This window comes from Portunus trituberculatus, chromosome 50, assembly GCF_017591435.1.
Source record: "Portunus trituberculatus isolate SZX2019 chromosome 50, ASM1759143v1, whole genome shotgun sequence".
In the NCBI taxonomy this organism is placed as follows: domain Eukaryota; kingdom Metazoa; phylum Arthropoda; class Malacostraca; order Decapoda; family Portunidae; genus Portunus; species Portunus trituberculatus.
Genome location: NC_059304.1, coordinates 20,218,676 through 20,238,674, shown reverse-complemented (window position 1 = coordinate 20,238,674; position 19,999 = coordinate 20,218,676). Strand labels below are relative to the sequence as shown.

At 45.3% G+C, this 19,999-nt stretch overlaps 1 protein-coding gene and 2 long non-coding RNA genes across 3 annotated transcripts in view; 2 read left to right on the top strand and 1 right to left on the bottom strand.

Annotated features, from left to right (window-relative positions):
- Positions 1-3,733, top strand: part of LOC123500008 — a 125,093-nt gene extending 121,360 nt beyond the window's left edge. The window contains exon 4 of the long non-coding RNA XR_006673148.1: positions 3,423-3,733. This is a non-coding gene — a long non-coding RNA (uncharacterized LOC123500008). The remainder of the gene's footprint in view (positions 1-3,422) is intronic.
- A 318-nt stretch (positions 3,734-4,051) lies between these two features.
- Positions 4,052-6,181, top strand: LOC123499833. Its single transcript, XR_006673121.1, has 2 exons — positions 4,052-4,115; positions 5,989-6,181. It is a non-coding gene; the product is annotated as an uncharacterized LOC123499833 (long non-coding RNA).
- Positions 6,182-17,527: 11,346 nt separating this feature from the next.
- Positions 17,528-19,524, bottom strand: LOC123499906 (proteoglycan 4-like). The gene is made up of 2 exons (XM_045248438.1): positions 18,396-19,524; positions 17,528-18,276 (listed from the first exon to the last, which is right to left on the bottom strand). The coding sequence occupies exons 1-2, from the start codon at positions 19,522-19,524 to the stop codon at positions 17,528-17,530; spliced, it is 1,878 nt and encodes a 625-aa protein (XP_045104373.1).
- Positions 19,525-19,999: the final 475 nt, after the last annotated feature.

Sequence of the window (19,999 nt, the reverse complement as noted above, 5' to 3'; positions counted from 1 at the left end):
TGGGATCGAGAGTTTGGTGTTCCATTACCTCGCACCCTCACAGGTGGTTGTATATGCGATTCTTGTGCACAAAGTAAGGCAGGTGTGTGTGTGTGTGTGTGTGTGAAGTCCATGAACAGTGTTTGTTACCTGTAGACAGAGGTGAGGCAAAGGTTGGGGTGTTGTGTGGCAGGTGCTGTGTTGGTTGGTGGAAAATCGCTCTATTAGTGCAAGGCAGGTGTGTGTGTGTGTGTGTGTGTGTGGTTTGGTTTGGTTTGGTTTTGGTGGTCAGAGTTGGTTGTGCTTTGCGTCTTGCTGTGGTGTGTTTGTAAGTGTGATGAGTGTGAAGAGTAAGGTTATGATGGGGTGTTAGTTTATTGTTGCTGCTTCCGCTAATGTAGCCACCACAACCACCACCACCACTAATGCTACTACTTATAATACTAATATTGCTACTGCTGCTGCCACTACTACCACCACTACCACCACCACCACTACTACCACCACCACTACCACTACTACCACTACTACCACTACCACTACTACAACTACAACTACTACCACCACTACATCTACTACCACTGCCACTACAACTACTACCACCACCACTACTGCTACTACCACCACCACCTACTGCTACTACTACAACACCACCACCACCACCACGATACACAAGCACTGCACCAATCACCTGCAAACTTAAATATGACAAGTTAATCGTCCTGTCCAAACGTCAATGTATTCTTAACGTGACACCTGCAAGTCACACAAAGCACGGAAAAGTAATGTCTGTGTGACTAGATATTTCGTCACCGGGTGATGGGCGAGTGGAAACAGACTTGGTATTCAACTCTTTTTATACCATGTGGGCTTTTCACGGGAATCTATGGGCTAAAGGGATACTTTTTTGGGGCACCTCCTATCTCAAAGCCCACCCGCTAGGAAACCATTGCCCTGAGTGAGGAAGCCCAACGTATATTCGGACCGTGGACAGGATTCGAACCCGTGCGCTTGGAGACCCCTCGGACCCCAAAGCACGCTTGGTTCCACTGTACCACGGCGGCTGAGTTAGTAGAAGGGAAAGGTTAGACAGTATATTGATAAGGTAAACAAGTAGAAGTAAGCTGGTATCTAATTTTCAACCCCTCCAATACCATGACGCGTTTCCATATTCATTCTGCTTACTATTTGGTGATTTTATACAGCTTCAGAAACTTGTGTGGAGGGGGATTAAAAATAGTGAAGATTGTGGCCATTAATCTTCTGACCTTCATAGACTCTTCCTAATGCCAATAAAATGGTCTAATCGTACTCAAATCTCAAGGTAAAAATGTGTCCCAGTATTGAAAAGTTTAAACAAGGACTGCCACGTGGAGGCCTCATAATTTCGTGCAAGTTTCCTAAACATGCCTTGCTCTTACGTTACACGAGGCATCAAAATTCAGGTACAGATTAAGAAGAGTTTAAATTACGGGCCAGCGCAAGAGTGATGACCTCCAAACACAGCAAAATAGTGGATATCTTTTTAAAACACAACAGAGAGAGAGAGAGACGAGGGAAGTAATGGAGACAGGTGGTGGTGGAGGTGGAGTGAATCATTACCAGCCGTGGAGGGGAGAAGAAAACAAGAAGGAAAGTAAGGAAGAAAAGGAGAGAGATAGCCATGAAGAGCACAAAAGATACGAGGATAAGAAGGAAGGAGGGGAAACCAGAAATGAAGGGAAGAAAGGGGAAGAGTGGGAAGGAGAAAGACACGAAAGGAAGAAGCAAGTAAGCAAGGCAGGAAGAGAAGCAAAGGGAAAGGAAGGAGTTGAGTGACCTATAAAGGAGAGAAGGAAAATGAAAGGAATGGAAGGAAGGACATGGGGAGGAAGGTAGCCATGAAGGGAAGGAGGAAGCAGGGAAGGAAGAGAGGTGTGGAAGCTAGCAAGAGAAAGGAAGGAAAAGAAGCGAAGAAGGAAAAATGAAGGACAGGAGAGAGGAGGAGGTAGCTATGAAGGGAAGAAGGAAGCACGAAGGAAGAGAGAGAGAGGAGGAGGAGGCAAACAAATAAGCAAGCGAGTGAAAAGAAGGAAAAAGGAAGGAGTGAAACCAACTATGAAGGAAAGGAAGGAAGGAAGGACAAAGAAGGGCAGGACGTGATACCATCCCACACCAAGCAGAGAGTAAGTGAAGTTAATTTCGTTATTTATATTCTCAACTTTTCAAGCAGTAATGAACATGCCGAGATGAACCTCACTTGATTACAGCGAGGGCGGGAATCAAGGGAAGGAGGCGACACAAGAACATTGTCTGCTTTGTATCCCTTTTTCTTTTGACCTCGTTGATAATGAAGGAAGACGACAAAGTTGGAATGAGATCTTAATTTTTTTCATCCTTTCAGTAATATTTTCAGGTGTGTTTGTGTTGTCCTGGTGGTGGTGTGTTACTGCTCACCTTATCCTGTGTTGTATTCTAGTGGGTGTAAAGGAGTGTTGTTTAATGGGTGTAAAGGAGTGGAGCGTTCGTATCTTGATGGGTGTAGGGAGTAGAGTGGAGCGTTCGTATCTTCATGGGTGTAGGGAGTGGAGTGGAGTGTTTGTGTCTTGATGGGTGTAGGGAGTGGAGTGGAGTGTTCGTATCTTGATGGGTGTAGGGAGGCGGTGGCATAGTGGATAAGGTGGTGAGCGTGGGATCGGGCAGACGTCCACGCGTAGGTTGGAATCCCACCACGTACAGCCTTAAAACACTTTGCCATTTGTCGAGTGGTTTAAAGTTACCTACATGTCACCATGATACCCAGGTTCTAGGTGGTTACACTCAAGATGAGCTTGGGGGGTAATATGGGCCCTAATATGGGTATCACTATATTAATAAAATTGCCTGCGCCACGAATGGGCGAAAGCTGAACAGCTCTTCCCATCCACTCTTCAAGTGTGCCTACAGGCGCTATAGGCCTTACCGTAAAAAAAAATAATAATAAAAAAAAAAAGTGGGAGTGTGTTGATGGGTGTAGGGAGTGGAGTGGAGTGGAGTGGAGTGGATTGGAGTGGAGCGTTTGTATCTTGATGGGTGTAGGGAGTGGTGTGTTGTGCGTGTGTTTGTAGTCTGTTGTGCGTGTGTTTGATGGTTTGTTCGCATATATTTTTGCATTTTTTCTTAGTTTAGTGTTCGATTTGTATATTGTATTTTTTTTTTCTTAGTTTGTTAATTTACATTTTGTTTTACATTTTCTTAGTTTGTGTTGGATAAGTTAAGTAACACCCCTTCACTATTCCACTATTCGTTTCTTCCATGAGGTCTAAAAATTTGTAGCAATTTTCAGCGTTGTTCTCTTTTCTTTGAACGATATTAGTTAGTCTTTAACTTCCCTTATTATAAAAGTGTGTGAATAAAGTTAGTTGCATTTGTGTTTAATAAATATACTGTTGTTATACTTTTATTATATCAAATTATGTTTACAGATGTTACAACTACGTGGTGTTTTGAGGAAGGAAGGACATTGTACACGCCACCAGCCTTCCCTCCCGCCCTGAGTGAGACAGACACAGACAGGTGGCCTTCCTCCCGGCACACTGCTGCTGGAAAGGTGGCAAGTGAGGGAGCTTGTTAATCTTTGTGGTGGTGGTGGTGGTGGTCGTGTTCCTCTTCCTTAAGTGCTGACACGAGTCCAGCCCATTAATGTAATTCTTATTTGCATTCATTTTATCGTAGTGTACGTTGAAGTTTTTCGTTCTTCTTGGGAAGGAAGAAAACTAAATCTTATGGGGGACTTATTTATTATATAAATCACTCAAAATATAATTATAAACATCACTCAAAATCTTAATATTGAATAATCTTCAGTGTATTGTCAAGTTAGGATAAATTACATTTTTAGTTTTCATTAAGGGTATTTCGTTTTACTGAATGTTTCGTCAAGTCAGGAAAATTTACATTTGTCATGATTTATTATTAAGGACATTGTCTTAAAATTCGTCAGTCAAGCGAGACTTTGTTTGTAATGCATCTCTATTCATTCTCTATTTGGAGGCGTCGCCCACGAGGACAGTGGAGCTGGTGCCAAGGGAGGGAGGCTTGACTGGCTGCTTGGAAGGACTCGCCGCGCCTCCAGTCATCAATGTTACTCACCACTGCTTGTTTGTAAAGGCCACAGGGTATATAATCTAAGGCATCACTAAAGACAACAACCTTTTAGATAAATGTTGCTTTACACATCATCATAAATCTGTGTGGCCTAAAGAAAGAACGGTGGGATGTGTTTTAAGTAAAAAAAAAAAAAAATGTTTAAAGATATGGAGGAAAGGGGCAGGGGTGTTTGATGCCCCAGAATAATCTGAAATAATAATAAAAATAAGCTAGCTTGATATAATAATGAAGTGCGATGTCGAAAGTTGAGGTTAGGATGCCCAAAACACCTGGAAATGAGCCCAAAGTAAAGCACCGCACACAGGAACTCGGAACTCCACGTGCGAGGCGCTCCTTACACTACTAGTCTTACTTTCTCCCTTCCCTCAGCTTTCCACATCGTATATTTCTTATTAATTATTTCAAGTTTTTTTTAATTTCAAGTTGTTTTTTTTATATTATATTACCTCGCCGTTCTTTATTTGAGGGGCACACATGAATCGTTTGAATTACGTTTGTCACTAAATAGAATTTTCTCTCCTTTCCCTCCTCTCCATCTACGCTTTCTTCCTTGCTCTCTCCCTTTCCCTCTCTCCTTCTTCTTCCTTCCCCTTCCCTTCTCTCCCTCTTCTTCCTTCTCCTTCCCTCTCTCCCTCTTCTTCCTTCTCCTTCCCTCTCTCCCTCTTCTTCCTTCTCCTTCCTCTCTCCCTCTTCTTCCTTCCTCTTTTCTCCCTCTCCCTCTTCTTCCTTCCTCTTTGCCCCTCTCCCTCTTCTTCCTTCCTCTTTGCCCCTCTCCTCTCCCTTCCTCTTCCCCTCTCCCTCTCCTTCCTCTTCCCCTCCCTCTCCTTCCTCTTCCCCTCTCCTCTCCCTTCCTCTTCCCCTCTCCCTCTCCTTCCTCTTCCCCTCTCCCTCTCCCTTCCTCTTCCCCCCTCTCCCTCTCCCTTCCTCTTCCCCTCTCCTCTCCCTTCCTCTTCCCCTCTCCTCTCTTCCTTCCTCTTCCCCTCTCCTCTCTCCCTTCCTCTTCCCCTCTCCTCTCCCTTCCTCTTCCCTCTCGCTCCTCTCCCTTCCTCTTCCCCTCTCCTCTCCCTTCCTCTTCCCCTCTCCTCTCCTTCCTCTTCCCCTCTCCCTCTCCTTCCTCTTCCCCTCTCCTCTCCCTTCCTCTTCCCCTCTCCTCTCCCTTCCTCTTCCCCTCTCCCTTCCTCTTCCCCTCTCCTCTCCCTTCCTCTTCCCCTCTCCCTCTCCTTCCTCTTCCCCTCTCCTCTCCCTTCCTCTTCCCCTCTCCTCTCCCTTCCTCTTCCCCTCTCCTCTCCCTTCCTCTTCCCCTCTCCCTCTCCCTTCCTCTTCCCCTCTCCCTCTCCTTCCTCTTCCCCTCTCCTCTCCCTTCCTCTTCCCCCTCTCCTCTCCCTTCCTCTTCCCCTCTCCTCTCCCTTCCTCTTCCCCTCTCCTCTCCCTTCCTCTTCCCCTCTCCCTCTCCCTTCCTCTCCTCTCCCTTCCTCTTCCCTCTTCCTTCCTCTTCCCCTCTCCTTCCTCTCCCTTCCTCTTCCCCTCTCCTCTCCTCTTCTTCCTTCTCCTTCCTCTCTCCCTCTTCTTCCTTCCCTTCCCTCTCTCTCGCTCTTCTTCCTTCCTCCTCCCTCTCTCCCTCTTCTACCTTCCCCCCTCCCCCTTCTTCCTTCCCCTTCCCTCTCTCCCTCTTCTTCCTTCCTCCTCCCCTCTCTCTCTCCCTCTTCTTCCTTCCTCCTCCCTCTTCTTCCTTCCTCCTCCCTCTCTCGCTCTTCTACCTTCCCCCCCTTCCCTTCTTCCTTCCTCCTCCCTCTCTCGCTCTTCTACCTTCCCCCCTCCCCCTTCTTCCTTTTCCTTCCCTCTCTCCCTCTTCCTCTTTTCGTACTCTTCTGTCCCATCTAGTTGGCTTCCTTGACGGGTTTTGATCCGCTTTCCATCTCCTGCTTTGTGGTGGCGGTGCGTTCACCACTCCGACACGCCCCACACAGCTGCCCACAGCATGGCCACACATCTGAAACCACATGCAGAGAAGAAAAGTAGGAAATTAATAATGTTAAACACCAGAATAACCAAATTAATAAAATCACTGTCCATCTATGCTTCCTTCTTAACCCGATCCTCTCCAGCCACTTCCCTCCTTTGGTTCAAGGATTTAAATGTCTCTATACAAACACTGGTACTCTAAACTTGATCTTGATATTACAGAAGGCTCGGGATCATTCCTGAACCAGGCCTTTGGATCAGCAACTCCTGTGGTACACTGTGTTAGATAGAGATACATACAAAAGAAAACTAACATTGTATGTATCCTGTACACTAATTATTGCCTTTCATCTGGCACGCCACATTCCAGAAACTTTCACAGCATCAGTCATCCTTTCATTCGTCTCTCTACACCTGGTGTGCTCAAACTAAGGCTCGACAATGTTAGTAAATACGAAAAGTTCATAAACATCGTCAAATATACTTTCTTCCTGCAGTTGAGTATATGCTTGGAGAGTCGATTAAAGAGCTTTTTGTCTTGTATATTGAATATTAATCATTCTAGGTTAATATAGTAGTATCCAGCTTTATAAGACTGTGATTTTATATGGCCTCTGTACTGAAGAAATGTTTGCCATCCCTGCTCTACACAGTCCCAGCAGCAACGCCGCCATCCATTCCCATTCTGTCTTCTCCACTCCATTCCTACTTATGTCCTAACTCAGTCAGAATCATCTGCATCATCTCCCTCCTGTCTCTCTCACACTCCACCACCACGTGCTCCACCGTCGCATCCTCTCCCACGTCACACATCTGGCACACTTTGCTGCGGAAATCACACCATCTGTAACTCCTTGCATTCACATCCTCACCCAGGCTTTCATCACACTACCTCGCATACATCGGCGCCTCTTCCTCCTTGTACCATTTCATAAGTACTCTTTTGTTCCATCTCATTCATACAGTTCCACATATTCCACTTTTTTCTATCTTAACTATATAATTTTCTCCCATCCCATTCAGTCACTCCTCTGCCTCGACTTGTCACGCTCATTTTCATTCCTCCCGGTCATTCTTATCCCCAACACAACCTGTAATCCATTCCGGTCTGTCATTTTCATGCCTCTCATTCTGGCTGCTAACTCCTCTGTATATAAGCTGTAAAGTGTTGGTGACACTATAAAGCAAAGAGATAAACAGCAGCTATACTCCCACACAACGATACCTCCACCCACTCACCCGTCTCTCTTCCCCCTCACACTTGCCGCGCGGCGAGGACACACCTGGTGACGCGGACTCACGCACGTGCGCCAAACACACGACTACATCAGGACACACGCGACTCTCCATCTGTAAATAATAGTTCTTCCTGTTAAGACTCCAAAACTCTTCAGATTCTGCATTCTCTCCCTACCTACGACTTAGTTTAAATATATCTACATGTTAAATTGTTTGGTGCGAGCTTATATACTACAATATCAGAAGACACGTGACAGTAAAGCAAGAGATGGGGCAGTTCACATGTCTTAGCAGTCTGTTACTACATTTCCCTCTGCAATGGTCCGTAGCTACAGTAATGAAGTGAGGTGTGTTGTGTTGTCATGAGCAGTCACTTGGCTCTACTATGACTGGGCAAGCTTAGTAAAGATGAGGATTCCTGTTTACCTTTCTCGCTATTCTTACTCCCTTCTTTGTTATTCTTATTTTGTGTATTCTTGTTTATTATTGTTGTTATTCCCTACTTATTCTTATTTATTCTTGCTATTTCCTTGTTATTTATTCTTATTTATTGTTGTCCATCATAATAACTTTTTTGATGGACTCTTGTACTCTCCTAGCTCTTTTTTACTTTGATCTGGCAACCTTAATAAAAACTGATTCTTACTTAGCCCTATTCTGTTTTTCCCTACTTTTCCTGTCCATCTTACCAATCTTCCTACTGGTGAACTCTAAAACTCAACTGGTGTTGCTAAAAATAAATGTGTGTGTCAAATGATATGGTGGGGAGTTCACTGTCCACCTTACCAATCTTCCTACTGGTGGACTCTAAAACTTTCCTGGTTCTGCATTCTCCTCTGTCGCTGAATTAATCTCTCCCTGTTGCTAAATAAATATACGTAAATGATATGGAGGGAGTTCACAGTGTAATTTCAAAAGACAACTGCTGGTAGAACATGTGACTGGGTAGCTCATTCTGTACAGCATGTTGTTTGTTACTTTTCCCTTTGGTCCGTCGCTACACAAATGAAGGTTTAAGTGTCATATCACGAGCAGCCCCAAGCTTACGCAGTGAACGATGGAAATGAAGACAAGAACACAAACCATCGCTTCACTAATTATCGTTTCGTAATAAGAAAAACAATTAACTCTTTTAGTACCTTGAATTGTGTGTACCACTAGACCATTTTATTGACATTAGTAAGAGTCAATGGAGGTCAGAAGATTAATGGCCAGAGTCTTCACTATTCTAATCACCCACGTAAGTTTCTGAAGCTGTATAAAATCGCCAAATAGTAAGCACAATGAATATGGAAACGCGTCGTCGTGCTGGAGAGGTTAAGCAGAATGACGAACCAATAAACAAAAATAAGGTTTGAATAATAATGTGAATACGATACCCTGAACAATACAAATAGTAATTAGAGGAAGCAATTAACCAGTGACGAAGAATCAAGAACAGGGTGAGTGACAATGTGAGTAATTATGTGCTTCACCCTCGGAGCAATAAGATAAATGTCAAGCACAGCTGTTGATCATACACCACTAAGTCAACACACCTTGCTAATTTTTACACCTCTTTACTAAGTCTGCACGGGCTCTTAACCTCTTCAGGGCATGACAAGTTTCCATATTTATTCTGCTTACTATTTGGTGATTTTATACACCTTCAGAAACTTGTGTGGATTAACCCTTTCAATACTAGGACACGTTTTTACATTCAGATTTGTAAAGATTAGAGCATTTCATTGACATTACGGAAGGTCTACAGAGATCACAAGAATAATGGCCACAGTCTTCACCATTTCAATCCTCACATGAGTTTCTGAAGCTGTATAAAATCACCAAATAACAACCAGAGTGAATATAGAAACGCGTCATGGTACTGAAGTGGTTAAAATAGTGAAGACTGGCCATCGATCTTTTAACTTCCATAGACCCTTTGTAATGTAAATAAAATTGTCTAATCATACCCAAAATTCATGGTAAAAATGTGTTCCAGTACTGAAGTGGTTAAGATTTCCTATTGCAAACCACCCAAGCACCTTCAGAACCTTTACTTTTGTGATCCCCCTTTGGTCGCACTCTACCAAAACACCCCTACATAGAAAGTAAATAAATAGATACCCAAAGAAATTAAAATAGAGCATGAAATTCAAATTATTGAATAAAACAAAAGATTTCCATTAACCAGTTCAGTACCATGACTTTTTTTTTTTATTCTGGTTATTGTTTCGCGATATTACACAACAGCTTCAGACACTTATATGGGGATTAAAATAGTGAAGACTCTGGTTATTCATCTCCTGACCTCCATAGACACTTCCTAATGTCAATAAAATCGTCTATTCATAGCCAAAAAACTCGTGGTAAAAATGCGTCCCAGTACTGAAGGGGTTAATACCTTGAGATAAGTCCGTGAAGGCGCCTCTTCCACTTCCACTGCCTCCACTCAGCCTGACCTCCACTAGCCCACTAAACACTGGATACGCCTCCTCCTGCTACCCACTCCTTGCCAATCCCTCCCATTGTTACCCTCCCCTTGCCAACCCCTCTCTACTGAACACCCCAATCTCTCCTTCCCTTACCTCACGCTTAACTTCCCACAATCCCTCTCCTCCCATCTTCTCTTCCCCTTCCCCTACTTCACCCCAGGACCTCCCCAAACCCCTCTTCCCCCTTCCTCTCCTCCCTTCTTCCCTTACCTCATACTCTAGGACCTCGCTAAACCACTCTTCCCCCTTCCTCTCCTCTCCTCTCCTCCCCATTTCCTTGCCTCTAATAACTTCTTTCTTCTTCCGCCTTTCCCTTACCTTACGACTGACTCCTTCCCTCCTTCCATGCCTCCCCTCTTTCCTACCACACCCTAAGACCTCTCACCTCCTCTATTCCCCCCTTCCTCTCTTTCCCTTTTCCTTACCACACGCCTGACTCCCTCCTTCCTTCCGTCTCTCCCTCGCCCCCACTCGAAGCTTCAATCCAGCCCCTTGAAACACTTGCCGGTCCCGAAAAAGGAGTTGAATCTTTGTCATTTCTTTAGCCTTCAGTTGACGTCGAGATTTTTTTTATCTCTGTCTTGCAATGTTGGAGCTGGTTACTTACTTGTCCTTGTTTTGTTTTTGTTTTTAGCGAGTGAGCGAGTCAAGTTTGGAATCAGTGACTAGAGGTTTTGAATCAACTACTTTTTTTTCTGTATTTGTTAATGGTGAAATAAGTAGAGAGGTAGATTGGATGGATTGACAGATAGACACAGAGAGACAGATAGGTAAGTAGACAGAGGGATAGGTTAGTAGACAGACACACAGAAAATAGACAGACAAATAGAGAAGTAGATCGATAGGTAGATTGACAGACAGATACGGGAGATGCATAGATAGAAAGAGACAAAGTGATAGATAGAAAGATAGAAATTCACACACACACACACACACACACACACACACACACACACACACACACACACACATCTAAATAAAAGGACCAACTACCATAAAAAAAATTACAATGATCTTTTTTTCACATCAATAATCACATTTTCACAAACCTGAAACGAGAGAGAGAGAGAGAGAGCGGCGTCATTAATGCAACACTAATCACTTTAGAGTATTGCCTCGGAAATAACAATGAGAATAATTATTGGTTGTTGCTCACTTGTTTGTCTCTTCGCTCGGTGGAGTTCACGTGGCGGTTGTTACTGCTTATTAGTGTCATGTAGTAGTAGTAGTAGTAGTAGCAGCAGCAGTGGTTATAGTGGTGGTAGTGGTAGTAGTAGTAGCAGTAACAGTAGTAGCAGTAACAGTAGCACCAGCAGTAGTAGAAGAAATATCATACAGTGCAAACAATAATGAAAAATAAAAACAGGAAAGACAGGAAAACCATAAGTGAGATACAATAAAAGACAAAGAAGAGCACGAGTCACAGATTACAGCATTACTACCGCCACAACGAAACAAACACTGGTGACACTGCAGGAGAAAGGAGGACAAACACAATCACAGGAGGAGGAGGAGGAGGAAAACTATGAGAACTGAATAGGAAAATAAAAAAAAAGATGGAGGAGAATGAAATGGCTAGAGAGACGAGGAAAATGAGGAGAAAGACTAAAGGACAAGAATTAGAGATATGGAGAAGGAGAAAGAGCAGAGAAGGATAAAGAGAAGAAAGAGGTGGAGTAAAGAAATGAAGAAAAGAGAAGCAATAGACGCGAACAAGGAGAGAGAGAGAGAGAGATATTAGAGATAAGGAAAAGGAGAAGGAATAGAAGGCAAGGAGAAAAGGAGGGGAACTAGTGACATGAACACAGAAGATAACCAAAACTAGAAGAGAAAAGGTATGAAAGTAAGAGGACGAGGATAACTGGGAAGTACAAACAAGGAAAAAAGAAATGGAAAGCAAAGAGAGAGAGAGAGAATGAATGAATGAATGAATGCTAAAGACGAGGAAAAGAAATGGAAAGCAGAGAGAGAGAGAGAAGACCTAAAGACGAGAAAAGAAGAGATGAACAACCAAAACAGAGAAACAGATAAGGTAAGAAGAGGTAGACGACGACAAGAGGAAGTGAAAAGAAGAAAAGACAATAAGAAAAATGAGGAAGGGGATAACCAACCAGACCAGGAACTCCCAACCCAGGCTAGGTAGGGCACTACTTCGCCTCGCGCGCTGAGGACCGAAGAGAATGAGCGAAAAATTAATCAGTGTCGGCCGGGATAATTACTCGGCTGCGCTTAGGTGAGGAGAGGCGCGCGGTCGATGGGGAGACAAAGGCGCGGGCGGGCGTGGGACGAGCAGTTGCGAATCTTTATTGCAATTGCACACCGCTGCCGAAACACGCGTGGATGGAGCGGCGCGGAGGACAGTCCCACAATACCACCTCCCTTAAAGCCGATTCTGAGGTTTCTAATGGTCAGAATCCCGCCCTTCCTGATCTCGAGGTCCCTGTGTGGGATAGCATTGGCTTCCTCCTTAACCCCGGCATCGGCTGCTCTCGTCATCTGCATTTTTCCTCTGCATTTAAGACAAAAGGAATCCAGTGAGGCTGATGATTTCATTGACACGAGGCCCCACCTGGTTTTAAGAGAGCAGCAGCAGCAGGACGAGGACAGGGAGGGGGAAGGGAGGGAGGGAGGAGGGAGGAGGAGGAGGAGGAAGTAGGGTTGAAAAAATAAAAGGAAATTAGCTGCAAGAGGTGTGTGTGTGTGTGTGTGTGTGTGTGTGTGTGTGTGTGTGTGTGTGTGTGTGTGTGTGTGTGTGTGTGTGTGTGTGTGTGTACATAGCGTTGTAAAAATGGATAATGAAGGAGTAAAGGTGAATGCGGACTTATTAGGAGGGAAGGCGTGGTTGGGATGAGAAGAAAAGGACTCCGTTATGAAAATGTTGTTATTGAATGTGACATTGCTGAGAGGAATGGAGACTGCTCATGAAAATTAAGAATGATATTGATGGTGGCACTACAGTTTTATTACTATTCCTAACACCGCCACCACCACCAACACTACTGCTTCTACTAGAACATAAGAACACAGGAGAAGGTAGGCTGCAAGAGACCACCAGGCCTACAGGTGACACTCCCTGTGTGAAACATGCCTATCTCTCTCCACCTATCAGCAATATCTATAAATTTGTTCATCGTCTTTTAATGTTTCCTAACGACACACCACTAACAAGCTGATTACGAGTCCGTTCCATTCATCTACTGCTCTGTTTGCAAACCAGTTTCTTCTCATCTTTTTTTTTTCTAAGCTTTAATCCATTATTTCCTGTTTTGCGCATTCTAATCACCGATCCTGTGAATTTTGTCACTTAAAGAGTGGTGTGTGCCGCGCCCTTCGCCATCCACAAGGCATGCAGCGCGGCCTGCTGTCCACAGAATGCGCAGCGCCAAGACGCAGCAAGCAAAGGATGCCACGAGCTGCGTGCATTGCGGATGGCCAGCAGTGCAGTGCATGCCGTCTTGATGCCACGTGCCACACCGCCCCTGTCCACAGGACGTGCACCGCGGTGCCAGCCGTCACGAGCGTGTTCACCTTGCTGTCCACCATCCACAGGCCTCGCATGGCACTGCCGGCCGGCCAGAGGGCACGCGCCACGCCGCTCCTTTTCATGAGACGCCCTAACTACGAGCCTCCGCCTCCGCCGCCTCCTTCTCCTATTTCCGGCCACAATGCATTTTCTTAGATGGAGTATACATAGTTAACTATGCCTCCCAAACCTTTCATTCTCTGCCGTGAGGGTTTCTTTACCTACTCTAACAACTTTGTATTTGTTAATGTTAAACTGCAGTTGTCATCTGTCTCTCCATTCGTTCATCATCGCTAAGGCCGCTGCAAGGCGATGGCAACCCAGTCTGACCTAATTATTTTCGTGTGTGTGTGTATATATATATATATATATATATATATATATATATATATATATATATATATATATATATATATATATATATATATATATATATATATGCATACATACATACATGCATTCGTACAAATACATACATACGTACGTACATATACGTATATTACTATTATTAATGTTACTACTAGTCCCACTCCATTTTTTTTTTTTTTTTTTTCAGTGTCAGAGGAAATATTGTACCCAGACAGACTCAAGAAAACAGGTGCACTGACTCAGTCCACCACCGCAGCGCGAGTCCCGCGTGACCACCACCAACACTGGCTAAACCCCCGCCGCCTTGGCTCATCACCTCCTCCTCCTCCTCCTCCTCCTCCTCCTCCTCCTCCTCCTCCTCCTCCTCCACCACTACCACGATCACCACCATCACCGCCACCACCACCACCACCTCGCCAAGCCTGTCATCAAAGCAACTCCTCCACCAGCCAGCAAGGTTCCCTCGCCACATGTCCTCAACTCTCCAGCGACGGTCCTCCTCACCAGCCTCGCTTTCACACACACACACACACACACACACACACACACACACACACACACACACACACACACACACACACACACACTTCAGACTCACTCACTCACTTACCAGCGCCTCGTCACACACACACACACACACACACACACACACACACACACACACACACACACACACACACACACACACACACACACGGTTACTGCGACTTGGTGTTTTGAAGGTGTCTTGTGAAGTGACGGCGCGACTATCTCTTTTTCTGTCTTATCCATCTCCATTTCCATCATCTCCATCATCTCCATCTCCTCCATCTCTTCCTCCTCCTCCTCCTCCTCCTCCTCCTTTTCAATGGCCATTCCCTCTCGTTGAGATATTATTATTATTGTTATTATCATCATTATCATCATTGTCATTATTATCAAAGGTATTACAAATATTTTGGTGTGGGATGGGTGGAGATGGAAGGAAAAAAAAGTTAGTATTTTCTTTAGTCGTAACTAGTGAGATTATTATTGTTGTAGCAGCAGCAGCAACAGTAGTAGTCGCAGTAGTAATAGTAGTAGTAGTAGTAGTAGTAGTAGTAGTAGTAGTAGTAGTAGTAGTAGTAGTAGTAGTAGTAGTAGTAGTAGTAGTAGTAGTAGTAGTAGTAGTAGTAGTAGTAGTAGTAGCAGTAGTAGTAGTAGTAGTAGTAGTAGTAGTAGTAGTAGTAGTAGCAGCAGTAACAGTAACAGTAACAGTAACAGTAGCAGTAGCAGTAGTAGTAGTAGTAGTAGTAGTAGTAGCAGTAGTAGTCGTAGTCGTAGTCGTATAATTAGTAGTAGTAGTTTCTTATTAGATACTGGCGGTTATACAGGATAAAGTTTGTTGGATGACGTTGTTGTTGTTGTTGTTGTTGTTTCTTTTATGTAGGAGGAGCACCGGCCAAAGGAAACAAGATTAGAAGGAAAAAAAAAAAAAAACTGAGGTGCCAGTCCCCAAGGTCAAGGCCGTCGTAACAAAGGATGTGTCTTGAAACCTCCCTATTGAGAGTGCAAGTCATAGGAAGTTGGAAATACAGAAACAGGCAGGGAGATCCAGAGTTTACTAGAGAAAGGTATGAATGATTATGAGTACTGGTTAACTATTACATTAGAAAGCTGGAGGGAATAGTGATGAGAGGAAGAAGAAAGCCTTGTGCAGCGAGGCCACAGGAGGAAGGGAGGCATGCAGTGTGCAAGATCAGTAGAACAGTTAGCATGAAAAATAGTGGTAGAAGATAGACGGAGATGCAACATTCCGGGGGTGAGAGAGAGAGATTGTTACGTCAAGTTAGGTTACGTCAAAAGTCATAGATTTCGAAGATGATTACTATAATCCAATGATATCAATATTAATGCAAATGAACACCTTAATAACAACAACCTCGTTCATTTTACGCTCTCTCTCTCTCTCTCTCTCTCTCTCTCTCTCTCTCTCTCTCACTAATTTAAGCACCAAAAATACATTCTCCCAGGGGGCGGGGTGGTTGTGGTTGGGGCGCCGCGCCGTGCCTGCCGCCACACAGCCGCGCCAGGGAGCAGCGCGCTGCACACAAAGCCACGGCGCCTCTATGGGCATACACTCCCTAAACTCCTTCCCTTTGTCACGTAGGCGCGGCCGATCGATACTCGTCTATGGTGATTAAGAGGCGATGACCAATGCTTCTCCCTCCCCCTCACTGCCTCGCTCCCTCACTCACGCACCACACACGGGGAGGAGGAGGAGGAGGAGAGAGGAGGTAGCAATCGTTCCTTATTTCTTCATTTCTTCGATTTTAATTTGTATAGGGAGGAGAGAAAAGCCTGGAAAGTGAGTGAGTCTTCCCGCGCGTGAATGGCGGGAGGCGTGAAGGCGCTTTGTCCCCGAGGCGGCGTCTTAATCAACAGTTGTGATTATCCCGCCCCATGAATGCTCCGCTAGGTGGCGCCCCCGTCCCGCTATTCCCCGGCGTCGTCAGCTGATGTGCCAACCGAAGCCTGGCCATTACTCACTGTTTACGAGGCGACGACATGAATGGGAGGAAAATGTGGTTTTTTGGGGGGAGAAACTTTCGTCCCTCCACTGAGAACCTCCGTGTCTTGTCTCCTTCGTCTCCCTCCGCGGCGGCGAACAATACTGAAGGTGTCGCTCTATTCCTCACGTGTTAGGCTTCCCAGGCACCGCTCGTCACCAGTGCACCGGGGACCTGGCTGCATAAAGGCCTGCCAGTCCTGCGGCGCTGCCCGGAGCCTGACGAGAGGAAGGGAAGACCAACGCACTATCAAGAATTAAGTCGTCGTGTCTTGGTCTCGTCAGCGCTTCCGTCTTCAGAAATGCCTCAGGACGTTCGAGGTGTTAAGACTTTCACGGTGGTGTTCTCAAAGGCGTCTAGGCGGTATCTTGTATTCAATGCATTCTTTTTTCAACTTGCCTTTGTGGGTTTGGTCTGGATTTTTAAGTGTGTTTCATGCTTCCAGTGATAATTTAACTCCTTCAGTACTGGGACACATTTTTACCATGAATTTTGGGTGTTATTAGACGATTTTATTGACATTAGGAATGTTCTATGGAGGTCAGAAGATTAATAGCCAGAGTCTTCATTATTTCAATCTTCACATGAGTTTATGAAGCTGTATAAAATCGCCAAATAGTAAGCTGAGTGAATATGGAAATGCGGCTTGGTACTAAAGAGGTTAATTAAGCCTCTACTTGCGGTGGCTGGCCTGTACTCTCATTCAGGCTCTGATGACATGATTTCACAAAGCCTCACTGGTGCAGTCCCCAAACCAACGACGTCTGTGTTGTCAAGAAAATATGTCAATCTAAGAGGGTCTAGTTTTCTACGACATCGAGTTATAAGGGACTAGATTAACGAGTTCCAATAAACCAGCTGGATGTCAAAGGTTAATGAGCTCAGTGTGACGTTGAGATAAAACAATGCAAGGACTTGTAATCTTTACGACCGTTGAGTACCATGACACGTTTCCATTCCATGTTCATTCTACTTACTATTTGCTGATTCTATACAGCTTCAGACACTCATGTGGGAGAGTAAAATAGTGGAGACTGTGGCCATCAATTAATCTTCTGACCTCCATAGACCCTTTCTAATGAAAATAAAATCGTTCAATCATACCCAAAAAAAATCAAGGTGAAAACGCGTCTCAGTACTGAAGGGGTTAAAAAATCAGTAGTTTTCTTTTAACAGACTTTAGTGGAATTTACTAGACAAAACATGACATTAGACATGATACGTAGACACTAAATAGCAACGAATTTGTACAGCGGTGAGTGGCTGACACAAACCTCTCACTTCCTCCTCGTGCAGAGACACCAATATAGTCACTCCTCCTCTCCTTAATGCTTCTTCCACTTCACTTCCTTTGCAAACTTCTCGTGAAACTCCTCGACTACGTTTTCCAAGTCCTTAGGAAACTTTTCAGCCAGATTTTCAAATTCGTGTCCCTCCTTCATCTTTCCCGGTTTATCTTTCCTTTCCACTCTGCTAAGGGCGCCCTCCACGTCTTTCTCTCCCTGTAGCAAGCCTGTTTCGTTCATAAGGGCTTTAGTTTGACCACCACCAGTATCAATTTTCCTTCTGGTCTCTGGCTGGAGGCTCCTTGTCTTATTTGCTGCTGCGGTTTTTGGAAGAGCAGTTTTGGGTTTGCTAAGAGTTTCAGTCCGGGGAGAAGGCTTTGCAGTTTGCGTGAGAGGAGGAGGCTTAGTCTTTGTGAGAGTTGGAGAAGCAGTAACATTCTTTGGGAGAGTTATGGTTGGAGGTTCAGTCTTTGGGAGAGCTGCAGGGGAAGTGGGAGTAGTTATATTCTTTGGGAGAGCTGAAGGTACAGTCACATTATTCAGGGAAGTTGTTGGGGCAGTGACATTCTTCAGGGGGGTTTTGGGGGCTGTCACATTCTTTGGGAGTGTTGTTGTGGGGGGAGGTTCAGTCTTTGGGAAAGGTTTGGGGGAAGTGGAGCAGTAACATTCTTTGGCAGAGTTTTGGGAGCAGTAACATTCTTTGGCAGAGTTTTGGAAGCAGTCACATTCTTTGGCAGAGTTTTGGGAGCAGTCACATTCTTTGGCAGAGTTTTGGGAGCAGTCACATTCTTCGGCAGAGTTTTGGAAGAGGGAGTTTCAATCTGTGGGAGAGCTGTCTTCCTCAATTTCTGGCCCTGTTTCATCTTTGGTGCTCCCTTCTTCCCCTCGGCTGGCTTCTTCCCCTCACCGCGTTTCTTTTCTGGAGGAGGTTTCTTTCTTTGAGCAGGTGTCTTGACAGTAGCAGCTTTCTTCCTTAGAGTGGCTTTCTTCCTTAGAGCGGCTTTCTTCTTATCAACGGGAAACTTTTTCTCTAGGGGCGCTTTCTTCCGTGAAGGAGATGTCTTCTTCGAGGTGGTTTTCTTCTTTGGGGCGGGTTTCTTCTTATTAAGGGGAGGCTTCTTCATGAGGGACGCCTTCTTCCGTGGAGTAGATGTCTTCCTCGGAGTTTCCTTCCATGGGGCGGGTTTCTTCTTATTAAGAGGAGGCTTCTTCATGAGGGACGCCTTCTTCCGTGGAGTAGATGTCTTCCTCGGAGTTTCCTTCTTTGGGGCGGGTTTCTTCTTTCCAGGAGCAACTTTCTTCCCCGGAACAGATTTCTTCTTTCCTTGGGCAGGCTTTCTCTTCCCTATCGCGGGCTTTTTCTTCCCTGCAGCGAGTTCTCTCTTTCCTGCATCGGGTTTTCTCTTTCCTGCAGCTGGTTTCCTTTTAGAGGCAGGTTTCTTTACAAGAGCGGGTTTCTTTACTGTGATACGTTTCCTACTGCGAGAGCGTTTCCTTTCCTCAACAGGTTTCCCTCCCCCGGCACGCTTCCTGGCAGGCTTGGGTGTGGGAGAGCGTTGGGGCACCATGAGGCTCACCTTGCCGCTGCAGCACACCTCACGGAAGAAGCCGCCAGGAGGATGCTTCTTCACAACCTTCCACCCATTTTTCTCCCAGCGGTGCATCTTTTCGTAGTTCGTCACCCGCAGCCAGCCTTTGCCCTGCGGCCGCCACGAACACTCGCCCGGCCACAGCCCATTCAAGCACGGCGGCTCCAGCTTGGGCGGCACGAGGAAGAACATATACCCGTTGCAGCACACCTCAAAGAACCTTGACGTTGAGAGGCTCTTCTCTTTCTCTTTCGTCCATCCCTTGCTCCCGAACAGCCGCTCAAGACGCTTCATGTTGAGCACGCGCGCCTCACCTCGACCGTCAATGCGGTAGGAACATTTAGTTGGTGGAAGCCCCTTCATGCACGGCCCCTTGCAGTCCGCCACTCGCGCTACCGCCACCAGGCACGTACAGCACGCCAGCCACAGCACGCCGCGGGAAAACATGTACGCGTCGCTTCAAGAATGTGGAAATAAATAATGAGTTGCGGAGGTTTGTATAGATGACCGGCAGATGAGAAAATGGTGCCGCACGGAGGGTCAGAGGTCAGAGTTCACTGTTATTGCTTTGCTGTACTTACCGGCAGGGGGAAGACAGGCAAGGGAAGGCTGGACAGAAAGACAAGGACGGGAAGGCTGAACAGAAACACTGGATAAGGAAAACTGTATAGCAAGACAGAAAGAAAAACTGTATAGGAAGACAGAGAAAGACAGTGAAGAAAGGACGAGGAAAGAGGAAAAGAGAAAAGAGCAGTTATTGAATGGAAAAATAAGAAAAAAGATCAAATCAGATTAAATAAACAGAAATAAGACATAGCTAATTCTTCATCAACATTATCACCATTACTATTATTACCCTTATTTTACATCACCACCACCACCACCACCACCATCACCACCACCACCACCACCATCTCTAATC

Bases quoted from the DNA above. Each gene is read 5' to 3' on its own strand.
- LOC123499906 (XM_045248438.1), bottom strand. From the start codon at position 19,524: ATGTTTTCCCGCGGCGTGCTGTGGCTGGCGTGCTGTACGTGCCTGGTG. The intron at 18,277-18,395 runs GTGAGGGGAAGA...ACTCTGCCGAAG, and splicing joins TCCTCCAGAAAAGAAACGCG to AATGTGACTGCTCCCAAAAC.